We start from the raw sequence: 18757 nt of genomic DNA, 5'->3' as shown, positions 1-18757 counted from the left end.
TTTTTTTTCTCATTTTGTCTCTCATAGTTGAGGTATACCTATGATGAAAATTACAGGCCTCTCTCATCTTTTTAAGTGGGAGAACTTGCACAATTGGTGGCTGACTAAATACTTTTTTGCCCCACTGTATAAATATAAAAATATCAGGTCATTTATATTTTCTAAAAATCTTAAACATTAAATTAATAATTATTTAATTTATATATCTAAATTACATGTTTTCAAAAAGTTATTTATACATATATACATACACACATACATATATATATATATATATATATATATATATATATATATATATATATATATATATATATATATATATATTATACACACACACACACATTATATAATCATTTAAATATATTATACAATCTTAAATGCATATTATATATATAATTAAATATATATTAATTTTTAAAAAATAAACTTTTCTAAAAATCTTAAACATGAAATAATAATTATTTAATTTATATATCTAAATTACATTTTCTCTCTCTCTCTCTCTATATATATATATATATATAAAACTAAATTATATAATCATTTAAATATATTCTACAATCTTAAATGCATGTTATGCATGTATCTATAAAAATAAAAAATAAAAATTATAAATTGACAATTTCTTACTTTACATTACACTTCAATTTTGTCCTTTGTCAATATTTGATTCACAAACCACGATTTGTGACATACAAATTCAAAGACAATGGTGATAAACTTCAATTTAATAATGGGGCGGCACAAGTGTGGCCAGTAATTGATCAGTCAGACTAATTAACCACTATACTTGGAGTAACATTAACGAGATGTGAGCGGGGGGCATCAGAGGGGAGCTTAGCTCTACAGGTGATAAACCTATTTGGCAGTGACATTTTTTAGTGTAAAGTCATTCAGCCTATGATCTGATCAAAGGGAGACTCCCCCATTGGGTCCAATTATGGGGGGGGGGGGGGGGGGGGGGGGGGGGGGGGGGGGGGGGGGTGAGATGAGTTATGTTGAGTTATGATATTCATAATCTATGCAGAGAGGCCTTTCCACTATAGGTCTTCTCCCCATAGCTGTGATCTTTTCAATTTACATCAAGCGAGGATGGCTGAGGATGAAAGTGCAGCCTCCGACTCACTGAACCCGCGGAGGGCAAACACAGGGCCTCATTAAACTCTACTGCATGGACTCCCCAACAGGGTTTGAAGTGCGTCAAGTAAAGAGCACGGGGTCAGAGGTGGCCCTGAAAACAGATCTCCATTTAACTCACCAGCTGGAGATGATAATTAGCAGGTGCATCACTGTCTCCTGCTCTAAAGGATGATACCATGGAGATCTGCTCTGCGGTGGGCTTCAACAGAACACCACTTCTGAGACGCCCAGTCGCTCACACACACACACACACACACACGCTGGCCCTCTTCGAGAGCGGAGCTGTTTATGGTCAAGGGATTTTAATTCATTGAACTGGACAAGCCGCGGACAGACGCTACACACAGGCATATCCTCACACATATATTTTACACTTCTTCTGCCAGGCTTATAAACTGAGATCTGATGATTTTACACCCTGACTGGATATTTAGAGTGAAATCTATATTTTACAAGAAAACGTATAACTTTTACCATTACTTGTATTTGTCATATTTGTATATTATTGCTTAAACTTGCATGAGGCAAGATTATTGAAAACATGAAAAAATACATATAAAGCTGAAAAAATGACCTAAAATACACAAGAAGAAATTTTGAAAAGAAGAGCATTTAAGAAATGACGAATTACATTGATTATGTGGACTGAGTTAATTATGCAAATAAATCAGCTCACAATATCATCAGGTTACACTGTGACCCTTTCAGAGTATGGCTGAAAGACTTTTTTTAAAGACAGAGGGAAAAATATGTTTTGTTAAGGATTCTGTCCAGGGATGGAAAGCCGTTGGGAGGCAATTAGAGGACTACAAAGAAAAAAGAAATAGATATGAAAATCTTCTGCTTTCTTTTGATGTGCACTAGGCTGAAATGTACATGTACACGCCGAGTGAATTCATATCCTTTTAGAAAAACAATAAGACGAAGCGTATTTTAACTGTAATGCAAAAGGATCGCTGACAAAATGCAGGTCAGTGTCTTCGTAATACACAGTATACATTTGATATAAATAAATAAATACTTTTATCAGACATACATCAGGCATGCTAAAAGATTTCGGACAAAATGCAGGTCAGTGCCTCTTAGTCATTACATAGCATACATTTAAAATAAATAAATAAATCTCTTTTTAATAAATAAATTAAAAATGCTAAGATTTCTGAAAAAATTCTTACTTTTAAAAATACATTTAAAATAAACAAACAATATAGTAATAATTATAACAATATAAAATAATCAAATATATTTATAATATAATATAATGTTTATAATAAATTATATTATAAATAATATAATAAACCTAATATGAAATTAAATTATCAAAAAAAAAATAATAATAATATATACATATACATATGTATATATATATACATACATAAAAACTGAACTGAAACAAACAGAAAAACAAATGATCACTCAATAGTGTTCACTAGTTAGCATTCACAAAGCAAATTACTCCCATCAATCACTGCTTCTTCATATGCTAACATAAGCATGCTGAATGCGCAAGTTACTCGATTTTGGTATGTGGAAGATATACAGCAAGCCTGTAAAAAAAGAAAATATTAATACCTCTCAAAATGCATTTTTCATTTTATTTTTGCATGCATTAAAACTCTAAAAAGTCTTACTGACAAAGTCCTTTTGAATGTAAAATTGCATGATTTTTAAGACATCTGCATTTGATTTCAGTCCGACACTCTGCGCCTTCAGAGTTTAAAGCAAAAAAGCGCCAATCAAGTACAGTTATTGTTCATCAACAGACCAATAACGGCGGTGCCTTGAGGGCTGGACACTGCATTAGTCCACTCGGGCCGGAAATGAGCCCCACCTGTCCCGCACACTACGGCACAACAAACCGATCCTTTACGAGGCTCCTGAATGGGTTTGATTTGCGATGCCCTGGAAATAGAATGAGCGCTGAAGAACGCAACATTCCCACTTTCCCCAAACAGTAATTGTTTGGTGTGTCAGCTGATGTAGTGCTTGTTTTTGTTTTCTCTCGAATCCCAATTAAACATCACTCCGGCTGATCTCAGAGGAGACGTGCGGATATTGAGTTCCCTCAGATTCATTTGTTAACCTTCATTTGGTAGCTTAATATACACGAGGTGGGTGTGCAAACTCAAATTTTCGCTGTTGATCGAGAACGTAAACGACCAAATGCAGAAAGTACAAATATAAGTTGTGTGGAAGAGATGAAAAGGGAGACAACTGGAATGACACAAGCAGCAAAGACAGAGAAACTGGAAAAGTAAACAATAGATCCGGCGTAACTTGAACAAAAGTAATAAAGTCAAAAGGAATATTTTATCAAAACCATCTCAGGATTGATACAGGACCTGTGAAAGCAGAGAACCGCATCCAAATAAGACTTCAGCGCTGTTTGGTAGCACAATGGATTCATAATTTTCTATTTTTAGAGAGTTTTAATGACTGCACAAGTAAACACCCCATACCCTGCTACCAAATCCAATTATAATTGAATAATAAAAAAAACAAGTTTCACAATGTTTAAGGAGGAGGAAAACACCTTCATTTATTTGTGAGAGCGCAAACTCTCCTTTTAACATAATTTATTTTCTTTCTCTCTTTTTTTGCAAACTCAACAACCACCGTCATTAAAATCTCCTAAATATTTATAAATTCAGTTCTTGATGCAACTATAAAAACTTCAGCAACAAATATCTTCTAAAACAAAGAAAATCTAGTTTGAAAAATAAAGTGCGCATGAAGAGTTAGACTAAAAAGGCATTAAAGTGATTTAAAAAATATATATATATTTCTATATACATTGGATCAAAAAGTCACGTTATACTCACCGACAGAGTGCACTGACTTTTCACACATCGAACAAAATAAAAAGTAGCATTTAAAGCATTACATTTATTTTGAACCTTTGTGTGACACTTCCAAAAAGTGTAGTGATTAAAAACGCAACCCAAAGAACAATCAGTGGACTTTCAACCCAGTCCCATCTGATGTTTCTAATAAAAAGGCATGTTTGAAATAATTCTCGAATGTTCGCCACATCCTCTCAGAGCAGCGGCAATTATTATCTCTATTTGTAAAATCCGTAGGTTTGTGCGGAACGGAATCGCTACTGGCGTGGTAGCATTTCTAATAGTCAATAAATCTAAAATATTAAGTGTGAAATTGGGGAAAAACTGCCATTAAGTGATAGACAGCGGAGAGCACAGCATAGGGTCCCGTCTGAAAAAAGGGCCAGGTAATTCAGGACAACTGTCACCCCTGACCCGTCTGAGAGCGGGTCTAGTGGTCAGACTCTCCCAATAATAAAGTCCACATGGTATAAAAAAAAAAAAAAAAGCCTTCAAACACTTAATTAGATGAATCTCAAAAGGTTCGGCTTGAATCAATAAAAGACTTGGGAAGAAAGAAAAGAAAAAAGAAACGCTCCAGGGTCAGTTATATTATATTTTGCTTTAGAGTTGTAAAATGCATTGATTTTTTCAGAGGCTGGAAATGCTCAAATCTGTTAATAAATGTGTATTTAAATCATTAAAAAGAAAAAAGTGATTCAAATTAATTGATTCAATTCAATTGAATCGACTGGTCCTTTATAAACACCAGCAAACTCCATGTGACAGACAATTTAAAAAGAGGAAAAATAAACCCAGAGCTTTTGCTCAATTTAAACATATTCCTTGAGTTATGAATTTTAATATCCCCAAAGGTATGATAACTAGAGGGAAAGAAAAATGATTTTTTGCGGTGATAAATATATTATTGTAGGTGACATTTACATTCAGGTGGGGTAATTTAACATGATATGCAGAATACGTTCTATCATTAGTCAATGAAAAATTGCGCAAGAGGATCAAAGCAAACATGGAGCTGCCACTTAATTTATCACGCTACGAAGACAAAGAGGTTTTTTCTTTCCCCTCCGTCAGTTTCAAAAGACCCGACTTTTTTATTTTTATTTTTTACGACGCTCTCGGTTTGCAATTTAATTTACAAATGGGATGCCAGTGCTGAGATGGCATAACAGAACAGGCTGACTTCTTCTGCTTGGACAGACAGCAGCGGGATCCACCGAGTCATACAGTAGTGTTTAAACACATACCACCACCCCCCCTACCCCTCCCCCAGCAGCAGAGGAAAAAGAAAAGAAAAAAAACACCAACACGTTTCTTCATCTTCTAAAGGACAGATGACAGACATATTTCTGACCCCGATGCTGGATGCACTTCCTGTTGCACTGACCATGCCACCTAAACATTAATTAAAGAGAGAAGGCACTGGCAGGTGGCAGAAAAGCAGGATCTAATAATTGGCCCCCTTCTTCCCCGCGCCTTCAGAAAATCCAGGACTTTCAGCGAGATGTGTTACTGGGCAGGCAGAAAGAAGAAAAGAAAAGAAAGAGATGAAGGCAGGAGTTTGAAATTCACAGAGATGGCCGGCGAATTGCGACAGCCGTTTAACGTCATGGGGCAAGTTTGCAGAGCACCTTTTTTTTAAGGATTCACGGCTGAGTCTGCTAATGATGAGAGGACAGAGGTGCGATGTGTTCCTCTGACCAGAGAAAGACTGTTTGTTTAAATGTGCAGGTGGGTGACAAAAAGACAGCGAAAGGGAGAAAATGACAATCATGTTCTTGTGTGTGTGTGTGTGTCTGTACAGTGGGCTTAAAACAAAAGAAAACGGAGAGAGAACGGTTATGTGAGTGTGAGTGTGTGTGTGTGAGAGAGAGTGTGTGTAGGTTTAATTTCACTAACTTCTGGGAAAAATTTTGTCTTTAAAGTAAAGCAAAATTGGGGGAAACTAACCACTTGGGGAAATAAAGTAATTTTTATTATAATATTAAATTTATATATTTTTATATATTATATGTTTTACAAAAAAAAATATTCACAAAAAAGTGTTTTCCTTTTCCGTTTTATATATAGTTTTATATAAAAACTATATTTATTATTTGACTCACTCTACTACAAAAGGAGGTTTTATCAAATATATATTTTACAAAACCTAATTTTGGGGACATGTCATCATTTGGAAAAAGGTCTAAAAATTCTTTAGCATTAGAGTTAGTCTTTAGTAATTATCATTAGATTTAAATAAAAACAATAGAAGTCTATGGTGTGTCTTAATTTAGATTTCTAGGTGTGTGTGTGTGTTTGTTGGTTTGGGACACTCACCACGTCACTGGGCAGGTTGTGGAGGTCGTCTGTGGGGCTTTCCAGGGTGTTTGTGTCCACGTTCAGAATGACCACATCCTCCAGAGATCTGCCCTTTACTCTCTGAAAACGCAACACACTTGGTTACACACCGTCCTGCCAATTCCCATTTCCTGTAACCATTTTAATAACCTAAACTTGATATATAAATACTCTTTTCAACAGTAGATTATTTAAAATATTTTTATAAACTAACTTTTTGCAGTATAAAAATATTGTGTGGCTAAAATAAAATGTAAACATTTTCAGCATTAAATTCATAGCATTTTTCATTCATTTTTGTTATTTTTTTTTCCTTCAACAATGTCAAAACCTATTCACATAAAGAATAAAGCAGGAATGATTTAAACACATTAAGTTAACAATGCAAACACCAGATTCTCAAGAATTAATCCAGATGAAGCTTTTGAATTATTCTCTCTAAAACAAACCAAACCTACTCCAAAAATATGTATGCAGCCACAAAGATTCACAGAATCATTCTTGGAGAGTCAAAATATTCATTACAGAAATCAGTCATCGACAAATTATTTAGCAAACCCACTACAACTGTAATGTTAATTTTGAAGAAATGACACATTAAAAAGTTACAGCACTAGAACAAATGTCAAAAATTATACACACACATATATATATATATATATATATATATATACACATAACTACAACTACATTTTTTATATGCTTTTTATTTATTTGTGACAGTGTTGCAACCGTTTTAACGATGAAATATATACATAATACCTAATCAAATAATAAAACTATTCAGGCATATTGAACGAAGCACCACTGTGTTGAGCGGCGTAATGCTTCCACACAATGGTAGTCACGGTAGTGGCGACAAATCCAATAATTATTCCTCCAGTGCAGGTGGGAGAAACAGCCAAGTGTGTAAAAAATTTCTGGTTTGTCATTTTTGACAGTCGCTGCTACGGCGGCCCGTGTGCTGATTTGGTCTAATTACGTGCAGCCGGATTGGGGAGGGAGGTTTGGGGGGGGGACTGTCAGCGGGTGAACGTGTGATAAACACCAGCACCGCCGCGACTGTCAGCGCTATCAGATCTGCGCGTGAAGCTATAGGTCTACCTCCAACCAACATGCCATTTCTCAATAACCACGCACCATCTCTTTGTTTCTCCGCCGTTTCACCGGCTCTTTCATTTCTCATGGGCACCCGGGAGATGAAAAGCAAAAAAAACAATTTTTGTAGGTTTCCCCGCGCTCGGCGATGATGCATCAAAGTAGATGGCCATTATTAGCATCTCAGATGGTTTGAATCCAGAGGGACGGATGGTTTTAAGTGACCCGGAGTGAAAAAATTTAATAAATAATGATGGTTTATGTAATATCAGAAAGCTGCGACTGGTAGCAGTAGTGCTTCTGATCAAACGTCTCGTAAAACACTTTAAGGATGATGAACGGCTGCTGACAGTAGATTTATGTGACGTACCTCTAAAAGGCTGAGATGAACTCCGACCAGATATGGCATGGGCGCACTGGAAACAGAGACAAACCACAGTCATTAGCAAATGCTTTATTGTATTTTAAAAATACTAATAATTCAAAAAATGTGTTGTTTTCTTTACAAACAAAACATATTCATAACACAGAACAAATATAACACCAGACAAACATTTTCAAAGCAAATAATAATAAACGAGGATCACCGTGAATTGACATATCTTTGACGCAGCATGCATCACAAGCTAAACTTTAATAGAGTTCTCTGCGTTTCCCGGAACGAGCGCTTTTGAGCGCTGAAGGTGATTAGTGTAATTGGCGAGTGTCACTTTTGAGCCTCGGTGCAGAGCGGGGCGAGGCAGGGCCGTGTAATTAGATAGGTTTGGGTAGCCGCTACAGTGCTCGCTCAATCAGGTTATGTGGCTAATAAGCTGCAGTCTCCCTCGCTGCATCTGTTAAGGCCACGGATTTAACTGACATGCAGGCACGCTGACATGCACGCACATGCACGGGGTGAGCCCCGTCACGTCATTGTTGTCCATGAGTGTAACTTTGTTATGACGGCCTAATTCCCATCATTTCTAATAGCATTCATTATGATCGATGCACAGCCTTATAATATGATAATGCTTTTTTGATATAATTAGATAGCTAAAATATGATAAATCGTCTCGGATGTCTGCTACACTGGAAAACGGTGCTACTCTTAAAGCTGTATTTATATCAGCATTGTATTATTCGACCACAAATATTTTCTTAGGAGCTCTGGTGTCAGGCATGGCAGCACAAGTCCATCAATTTAAGGGTATAGGGTGTTCTGGTAGCTATAGAGCAGGGCTGTAAGTTAAGAGTGCGGTCACGGTTTTAGCCCACAGTCGGCATATACGGAAATCAGTCTGCCTCTCAAGCCGTATATGCTCCTGATGGGTTAAAAAGAAAAAAGAAAAAAGCAAATGAGATTGCATGCTGGACTTGGTGTGGTGGCATCAGTGCTAATAAATCATGTCCTTCAGAAACCCTTTGAGATCTCAGACATGGTGAAAGATATTCATTAGGATGAGGGGTATTTCAGAAAGTAGTACTGCATGTTCAGAAGCTTCATGTTACCGATGAACCGATATATATCGGCCAAGCCAATTAATGGCCTAAAGTTTGGCCGAATTTTGAGAATGTACCTGCTTGGCCGATTAAAAGAAGTCTGACCTACACATACACATACATACACATACACACAATACACACACACACACTTAAGAAAGATTTGTATATATTATCGTAAATTATTTATACAAATTTTAAAATAGATAGATATGACATTTATTTAAAACATTTAATCTAAAAAAAAAAAATAAATACATTGACAAATAAATTAATTAGACAGACTTATCTATGTTTTATGATATTAAATATATATCAGCTTTATCAGTCATTAAGCAGAAAGCAGCAGATTTCCATGAAACTGACTGCTCAAAGTTCCTGCTGCCCAGTGTGTGCTCATTATAAAATTTTGGCTTAAGATGACGATGGTTTCGACATAGAATGTAGTACTATCAGCTGCTAATCCACAGAATTTCACAGCTTTCCCTGCAATCAGTGCAGAAAAAAAAAAAAATATATATATATATATATTTTTTAGTCAGGGTTGCTTTTGACATACAAAGTAAACATCAATGTAAAAGCTTGATAAATTAACTCGAAATGCCTAAAGCACACAAATCATACAGCTCTAAAGCTCAGAAATCAGCACAGCCCAAGCTTGAGTGAGATATAAATGAAACATTTGTGTAAGTGTGTGCATGCGCAGATGAGCACGGCTCTTACCAGCAGTAATCCAGCAGGTGAGGAGGAAGTACAGGGATGAAGATGTGCTGCCAGTGCATAGGGTAGAGCATGGCAGTGGACCCATGCACGCATGCAGTTAACTACGACAAGAAAAAAACAGACGTGAGCTCCTTCATATGACATCGTTTAATGCTTTATATGCTTAAGGGGACTGCGTTTATTGCAGGTCAGGAGAGCAGGCAGCATTAGACAGTTACTCTTTTTATCATAACATCACAAGCCGATTAAACGTGCGCTTTTGTTTTTCGCTTTCCTGATGTTAACTGCGCAGGTTCAAACCCAAAATCAGGGCATCAATCAAGGGCCTAAAATTACACCAAAGCACAAGGTGTCGAATGTGTAGCGGCTCCAGAGCCGATACAAAATTAATGTTGCTTTATTACTGTTATACACACACACAGTAAATAATCAGACTCTACACGAAGCGAACACTTAATTACAATGCTTGTGTTGATGTTTAATGAGTGAACACCCAAGTGACCCCTCACCACACCCTGATTCCTAGAGGTTGTAATGACCTGTGTGGCACACGCGCACATGCTGGCTCTTCCTCATCTTCCAGATTAAAATAACATGATTAAATATGGAAAAAGAACAGAGGTCTGAAGGCTCCTCTGGGACTTCATTAGGGCAAATTGCCAAAGAATGAAACATGAGTTAGCCAAGAGAGACTGTGAGCTGTTGGAATACCATGGGGAGTAGGAGCTGGAAGAGGGGTCTTGACAATTGGAGCTTCCAGTAATGTGTGAACCATGGCTTGGAAGTATCAAGAGACCCCCCTGCTCACTGACACACACAATATCACAACTGGCCACTGAAACCAACCAAGGTTGGCCGTGGCACAAGAGTTATCTTCAAAGAGATCAGTTTTAATCCGGAATCACTTCTGTGTACGTCCGTGATGTTGTAAGGCTGGTTGAGTGGTGGTGTTGTTGTGTTCATTGAGTTCTGTGAAATTGTGGTCGAATGTAACCACTCTGGATAAGACGTGACCTATTGAGTCAAGAAATAGCGCAGCTTTAATTAACAGTAATTTAGTGCCTTGCTTTATAGCATATGCAAATTTGTTGTGCCGTTCTCTGAAAAGAAAGAAAAAGCTTTAGTTGTGACAGATCTAATTTCGTCCGGGTAATTTAGAAGAAAGAAATTAATATTTATGGCATTTCTCACCAACTGAAGTTTGGTTGATATCAAAGCTTTGAGACCCATTCTGTTCGAGATCCCTTTTTCTCAAGGTCCAATAAATGAATCATGCTGAGAGGTCATCGCATTGCAAAGAAACACTTTTCCTTTGACTGTGCGAACAGACTGCCGTCTAGTTTCTTAAAGGGGAACCTTTCTGTACCATGTAGAGATGGGTAAAAAAGCCTAATGGCGCATTCCAATTAATTCAACAATGTCCACAGACAAGCCCAATTGGCTTGATTTATTCTTGACTTGAAAGTAAAACCGTGCCGTCTTCTTTCAAAGATGAGGGCACGAAAAGGAGGTGGCGAAACCTAGATAAACATTAAAAGATGGAATTCAAAAACAAATTAACTCTTGATATTTTTCCCGCACAAGATGATTTGCTCACAACCGAGGGATTCATCACAGCGCACACAATCCTGCAAGAAAATCAGTCATGACCTCCTTTCTGTGACAATTAAAGAGAAAGTTCAGAATAACTGTATCACTGCCATTGAATCTCCAGTTGTACCCACAATACACTGTTGGAGTGCTGCTCCTAATAAAATATTTGGCAATGTTATGAATAATTAATGAAGAAATGCCAAATGAAAAGAAAGACAAATGGCCACAAAAGGCAAGGTATGCTTGATATTCCTTTGAATGAAGAAGTCATCTGCAAGAACAAATGCTGGATTACGGTTTGTTTGGATGCTGGGCTGGATCCTGCTGAGACCTGTGAGCTACTGCTGCCATTAGCGGTAATGAGTGTGCTGGGGGTCTTCTCTATTATACAAAGGGATCCATCTTTGGAAATAAAATAGACCCAAAAAAACAATAATGCCATTCTAAAAATCCCAAAGAACACTTGAAACAGTCCTTTCATGAAAAGAGGTTTTTACATGAAAACCAACAAATGCCTTGCACAATTGGTGGCTGACTAAATACTTTTTTTCCCCACTGTATTTGTTCAAGGATAAATATCTGAAAAAAAATATGCCTAAATGAAACTACATTATCATACGCAAATGACTAGTAATAGACTAGTTCCAAACTCCATTGTATATCGGACCAATATTGGACCGTAGTCAGACAGTTCCAGACTCACTAAGTCTAAGTCAACAAATGGCCACAAAAGGCAAGGTATGCTTGATATTCCTTTGAATGAAGAAGTCATCTGCAAGAACAAATGCTGGATTACGGTTTGTTTGGATGCTGGGCTGGATCCTGCTGAGACCTGTGAGCTACTGCTGCCATTAGCGGTAATGAGTGTGCTGGGGGTCTTCTCTATTATACAAAGGGATCCATCTTTGGAAATAAAATAGACCCAAAAAAACAATAATGCCATTCTAAAAATCCCAAAGAACACTTGAAACAGTCCTTTCATGAAAAGAGGTTTTTACATGAAAACCAACAAATGCAATGTCAGTTCTACAATCGTTTCATTAAAGCATATATTTGTTCAAGGATAAATATCTGAAAAAAAATATGCCTAAATGAAACTACATTATCATACGCAAATGACTAGTAATAGACTAGTTCCAAACTCCATTGTATATCGGACCAATATTGGACCGTAGTCAGACAGTTCCAGACTCACTAAGTCTAAGTCAATTTTGAGTACATTTTGTTTTTAAAAATGTTGCACATTTGCTCTAGATATTGGCATTGATCTTTGGAAAACCAGTATCGGTTGAGTACCACAAATTACAGGGGAGAAACTGGTAGTACTTTATTTTACATTCCTGTTCTACATGTGCATACGATGTACTTGTTATAGTAATTACAATAACTAGGTACTAACCCTGAACCTACCCCTAAACCTAAGCCACGTAGTAACATTATATTACCTAAGGACACAAAAATCCTGACACTCAAGGCTGAGCTGATTTGTTTAAAAAATTCATTAAATTCCTGTTTATTAAAAAATGACAAGGCAAAAGTTGAAAGACTCTAACAAGACCAGCAACACATTTTTTTTTACTGCTAAGCAGCAAGCTAGAAGCCCTGATAGAAATAGACCTGCACATTTCTCTTGAGAGGAAAGGAAATAGAAGGATCTTGCCATCTTGGTTCAGCGAACTTGGGATTTGTCCAATCAGGTGACAGTCACAGAACTCTCACTTCACAATCAAACTACATTCACACTCATCTCTAGGAGTACATTTGTACCATTTTGCCTTGCTGAGATATATTCCACAGATGAAGTATAAAGATATGCTTTGTAACACCTTTCCAGTGAACCCTGTCTATGTAAACAAGTTGACGAACATATTCCCTACATCTAGGGAGAAGCTGGGGTTCAAAAATATCCAAGTCAACTTCTCCAAGAATAGACAAAGACCAAAAAAAAGTCCCGTTCTTTGATAAGCACAACAAAGCTCACAGTGGAATCTGTGATTGGGGCAGACTGGAGACTAGAGGTGTGATTCCCCCTGACAAGGGTGACAGCGCCGCAGTCTGTGCTGACTTCTGCTACCTGCAAGACTTCTCTCTCCTGGCCCTCTTTTTGTTTCCCAATTACCAAGCCTCGCTCTCCCCTCCTGTTGACAAACGCACGGCTCCGAGCGGGGCGCCGACACAGGTGTATCGCTAAGAAGGAGGTGGCATTAAAAAAAGAAAAGGTAGAGGTAGGGCGCCAAACACCACTAATCCACCTCCCACTGCAACACGATACCACAAAGAAGAGAACAGGAAGTGCCGGAGGAAGATAAAATGTCTATTAAAGGTGTGGTAGGAGAGATGCTTGAAGAAGGAACGAAAATAAGATGGCATTGCTGAGTAGAGCGTTAAAAAAGGGGAGTGTAAGGCCAAAAGGAACCTCAGTGGCTAGCACCACAGGCCAAGACGGGATTGGGTCTTGTTAGCATACCACTGACAGCATGATGAGAAGGCGGCTGTCAAGACTCGGGGCCGGCCGAGGGGGTCCCGCAAATGAAACGCGCCAGGGCCTCCCAGTTGACTAGTTAGAGGGATCCTGATACAGCACAATTATACTGGCATATGACAAGACTGCATGGGCGGCTGCCTCCCAGAGCCTGCGACATGGTTTTAAAACAGTGGTACTCCTCACCTCTGGTCTCAAAACAGCAATAAGTCAACTGATGCACTGTTGTTAGATCATGATTTATTCTTTTGCTTTCCAATACAGGCAAGTGTGCGGCCATGTTCTGCTAGACTGACACAGCAGGTTCACTAGGGGCCTGAACACTCAGGGTCCGCTGGCAGCATGCATAATGCATTCGCTCTCTTCCTCTTTCTTTCTCTTTCTTTATCCCGTTGGCTTGCTGAAGAAACGGTAGCGGTAGGCTGAACAATTCAGGAAATTGGCTATATGTCTACACTTGCGTCTACAATTTTAATTTTTTTTTCATACGTGTCTTCCTATAGTTGCTTGCAACTCCCAAGGCTCTTGAGAAGACAACGGATGGTTTTGGGATTTGAGATTATGAAAGTCTTCGCTGAGGTGGAACCTTAATATCCATCTTCTTCGTAGTAACTCTTTTGGCATATTAGTTTCAGAAACTCAAGGTCGCTCATGCTCCCATCTTGCAAAACAGTAAATCAAGCTATGGGTGAGTAAAAAAAAAAACAGTTTACCCAAGAGACTAATGATTTGCACATTCTAACCCCTCGTGTCAGTGAGCACACAGAATGAAGGCGGCAGCCCGGAGGAGTGAAATTCTCCACGAATAGGGTCATTCCGACAGCCTCCTCCGGAGCCAGAGGGTCCGAGGGGAGCCCCTTGGTTCCGGCACTGTCTGCGAGCACACTGCAGATGCTCTGGGGGGAATCGGAGAGAGATAGGGAGCGAATGACGTCACTCGCTGCTGCTACACCAACTGTCGTGAAAGTTTGGACCATCGTCCGCCCTCGTGTGATAAGCGCCCACTCCCTTTTTCAGGCAAGAAGAGCCAGACAGAAAATATGTGGAAGAGTCAGGGATCCAATAAGTGATAATTTAAAGCTAACAGACTTGAGCCCACTGAAAGAGCCAAATCAGTGTACAGTATTTTTTTGGATGTTTTAGATTATTGTATCAATATTTTCTTTCTTACTGTTCAATTAATGAGAAGCAGGTCATCTAAATAACTTATTATAATGTGCATCATATCATGAGGTAGTTGGCAATACGTAGCCCTAGAGAGCAGGAAGAATAAGACATACATAATGTCTATGATTCTGCATTTTCCACTGGTGTGAAAAGTTTCAAGTCTTGGGAGCAAAAAATAAACAAGTCCATCACATATCATGTTAATTAGAAACAAATTAAAAACACATTTATTTACATACAAAAATAGTTCCGATGATTCCCAAAAGACCAAATTTAAATGTATAAAAACAATGTATATGAATATTTTTAAGTAACAGGAAAGCTGTCTGATGTGTAAATGAGAATGACAGCAGAAACTCACAGTGCTAAGCTTGCTTGAGGTAATGATGATGCGTCGCTCATGCAGCATGCTGGCGAAGAGGTGCAACATGTTGTTCACATCCACTGCGACAAAGTACTCAGTTAAATTTCTCTAGAAGGAAGAAAAATATGGTCGATTTAGAGCAATTAAAGGGATACTCCACCCCAAAATGAAAATTTTGTCATTAATCACTTACCCCCATGTCGTTCCAAACCCGTAAAAGCTTCCAAAATATCTTAAATTGTGTTCTGAAGACGAACTAAGCTTTTACGGGTTTGGAACGACATGGGGGTAAGTGATTAATGACAATTTTCATTTTGGGGTGGGGTGGGTAACCCTTTAAGGTATTTGGACACCAAGTCACACTTAAAAGTGTATGAATGCCATTGCATTCAATATTTTATTTAATTGAATTATATATTTTGTTTTGTTCCATGTTTTGTTTCATTTTTTATTTTGATGTTTAATTTTTTCATGTTTTGCTTCATATTTTGCTTGATGTTTTGTTTCACATTAGTTTTTTTAATGTTTTATGTTATATTTTGTATTGTTTCATGTTTTTTAAAGTGTTTTTATATTTTATGTTGCTTCACGTTTTGCTTTAAGGCTCTGTTTTTATCTTTTGTTTAGTTTCATATTTTGTTTTGCTCAAAATCACTTGATTTGATATGTAGTGCAATGACATTCATTTATTAAGTGTGGCTTAAATTTGGGGCCTCTGTATTTGTGACTGGGTTAAACATACTCACATTTTCAGGTATGGTGGGGAGTCCATTAATATCAGGAGCTATGAAGTATGAATGCTGCAGAAAACAGACAAGAAAAGATTAAAGTTAAGGTCACCATTACACAAGCTTTAAGTAATTAGAATTTACAGACCCTCTAACTTACTGTCTGTTCCACAACCAATAAATAAACTGCAATCGGCCTGAACTGTGTCTGCGCTTGTTAACATCATACATACAGACAACAGATACGGTTACATGAAGTCAACAAACGCCGATCCCCTGTGGACACTACCGGAGGAGGCTCCCCGCATCGGAGAGAAAGTCTTTATTAAGGTACAAAAGCCAACTACTCTGTTCTGACAGTATCAGAGGGGTCTGCCAGGCATACATTTGAACAGGCGAGCAAGTTTAATGTCTGGATCAAAGAGGCTCCGAAGCAAAGATCCCACGCTGCCTGCTAACTTTAGCACTTTTGTTTGCCTGTGTGGCGCGCTCCGCTCTTTCCCAAGGCTGGGTCGCGATTCGTCATGCGTAAAGAGTACCCATCTGTTGCTTAACACATAGGTTTAACTTTTGCTGCCTTTGCATATAATCCACAAACAAATTAAAGAGCATCTAGCATCCTCTAATACTCAAAGATGCTTTGAAATATTCATCTTGGATGCTGTTATCACATGACTTCAGCAATCGAACCAAGTGCTGTGCAATGTCTGAAACAATTTATCTGCGCTCTATGTGTATGTCCAGAGTACTTTTGCTATAATCGTACAAATATAAAAAGTTTGAAGATATCAATAAAGCAGACTGACCAAGTTCTCTTCTTCATGTGCTGACATGTGTTTATTTTCCCATACTGAGCAGCTGACTGCCCTCCGTGTCGTGGGCTGCAGTTCCAGCTGGTGGTGGCCAACACTTTGCAGCCGTGTTTATAAAAATCATACATTATCAGAGTGCTTGTTATCACCGCGCTCTGCCTGCTGCTCCCTGTAGTGTTATCAGAATCCCAGACCCTGCACCCAACACCACTCCCCAACACACACACACACACGCGCACGTGTCAGATTTAAACATTACTGCCCACACAGTGCAGACGGAAACCTCTCCTATCACCAAGACCCTCTTCCCAAATTCCAATAGTGAACAAACATTTCATGTTGCCAATCATTTTAACTTTAGAGAAGTTAAAGCGGAACATGATGGTGATTAGTGAACCCACCACCTGCTGGGAGACAGTACAGACAATTCCAAGAAACCCCTTTGAATGACCTGATGAGCTTTTGGATTGCAAACTAAGGTCAATTTGTTGATTACTAATCCGGAGTAATAGCAAGCTTTATAACTAAGTCAACTTTAATGTAGTGTGATAAATAAATGTTTTTTTATTTATTTAATATATGATTGTTACGTTAAAGGGGTCATATGATGTTGCTAAAAAGAACATTATTTTGATTATTTGGTGTAATGAAATGTCTTTATGTGGTTTAAGGTTCAAAAAACACATTATTTTTCACATACTGTACATTATTGTTTCTCCTCTATGCCCCGCCTTTCCGTAAGGCGTCGATTTTTACAAAGCTCATCGGTTTGAAAAGCGAGGTGTGCTCTGATTGGCCAGCTATCCAGTGCGTTGTGATTGACCGAATACCTCAAGCATGTGACGGAAATGTTACGGCCGTTACCATATTGTGATACCTTGTCCCGGCCAGAGCGATGAGACAAAAACATTAAAACTCATTATAAACGAGGCATTTGTTGCATCCAGTGGGGACATAATTACGGATTATAATGACTTATACGGTCTTTTTACACGTTGCATTGCATCGTGCCGCATAAATATAAAACCATGTCTGCATTTGTGATCGGAGAAATGACAAACAACAAGGGCTACTACACTGCTCAAAACTCGCGTTTGAATAATCAGTGGCAAATCCTTTAAATATAAAAACGTACTTACAGTCTGTGAGTCAGAACAGCCGGCATTGTAGTCTACTCTACCAGGATCAGGAAACAGTACTCCATAAAATGCGCTGGACACATCTGAATATTTGGGTTGAACTGTTCTGGAACAGTGTTGTAAATACAACTTAACCACTGATTTCTAGTCGTGTCCTCTTTTGGAAGGGCAAACAAAGTATTTTCGCTTTCACAACAAAACACAGCGTGGCAACCATATGCTAGGCAACCATATGTGACGACCCCGTGCTGGACTCCGCTTCGTCCACTGTGAAAGCCGATCTGGCGATGTATTTCCTCAGCGATCAGCACGGATCAGCTCTAGGCATGACGAAGCGGATATCATCCTTTTTCGGAAGGCCAAACAAAGTAGTTTCGCTTTCACAACGAAACACACAGAGCCTTCACATCATGGCGGCGGCAACAACAATACTACAGTGAGAATAAAAGTTACGCCTTATTTCTTTGCGTGAACATTTGGGTGGCGTTATGCAAATCTTCCCACATTGTGACGTAGACATGTGGGGGCGTATTAGAACGAGCCATTTTAGGTAGGCGTGGTTGACTCTTAACTTTTATAAAGAATATCTCTTTGGATTAGAGACTTTAGTCTTTGCAACTTTACAGATCTTCTTTATGCACCAAGAGCACTCCAAAGAGAAAGGAAAACTTGAAATCGCATCATATGACCCCTTTAATATAAAATATATAACATTTATTTATATTAACTATATATCAATAGTTGTGTAAACTTAATGTGTTTAATGTAGATATAGATATATATGGTTTCATCGTAATATATATATATATATATATATATATATATATATATTAAAAATTAATATAA

General features: G+C 38.1%; 1 protein-coding gene across 2 annotated transcripts in view; it reads right to left on the bottom strand.

Moving 5' to 3' along the window:
* Positions 1 to 18757, bottom strand: part of dennd1b (DENN/MADD domain containing 1B) — a 99080-nt gene that overhangs the window by 26649 nt on the left and 53674 nt on the right. For both annotated transcript variants that reach the window (XM_016273790.1, XM_016273791.1), the window contains 5 exons: positions 15979 to 16032; positions 15230 to 15340; positions 9627 to 9727; positions 7795 to 7840; positions 6306 to 6407 (listed from right to left, as the gene is read on the bottom strand). In XM_016273790.1, the coding sequence (XP_016129276.1) occupies positions 6306 to 6407; positions 7795 to 7840; positions 9627 to 9727; positions 15230 to 15340; positions 15979 to 16032 (414 nt within the window). The remainder of the gene's footprint in view (positions 1 to 6305; positions 6408 to 7794; positions 7841 to 9626; positions 9728 to 15229; positions 15341 to 15978; positions 16033 to 18757) is intronic.

Source organism: Sinocyclocheilus grahami, unplaced genomic scaffold (genome assembly GCF_001515645.1).
Source record: "Sinocyclocheilus grahami isolate Dianchi unplaced genomic scaffold, SAMN03320097.WGS_v1.1 scaffold81.1, whole genome shotgun sequence".
Taxonomy (NCBI): Eukaryota; Metazoa; Chordata; class Actinopteri; order Cypriniformes; family Cyprinidae; genus Sinocyclocheilus; species Sinocyclocheilus grahami.
Note: the sequence above shows the minus strand (reverse complement) of the source record. Positions and strands in the feature narration are given on the sequence as shown.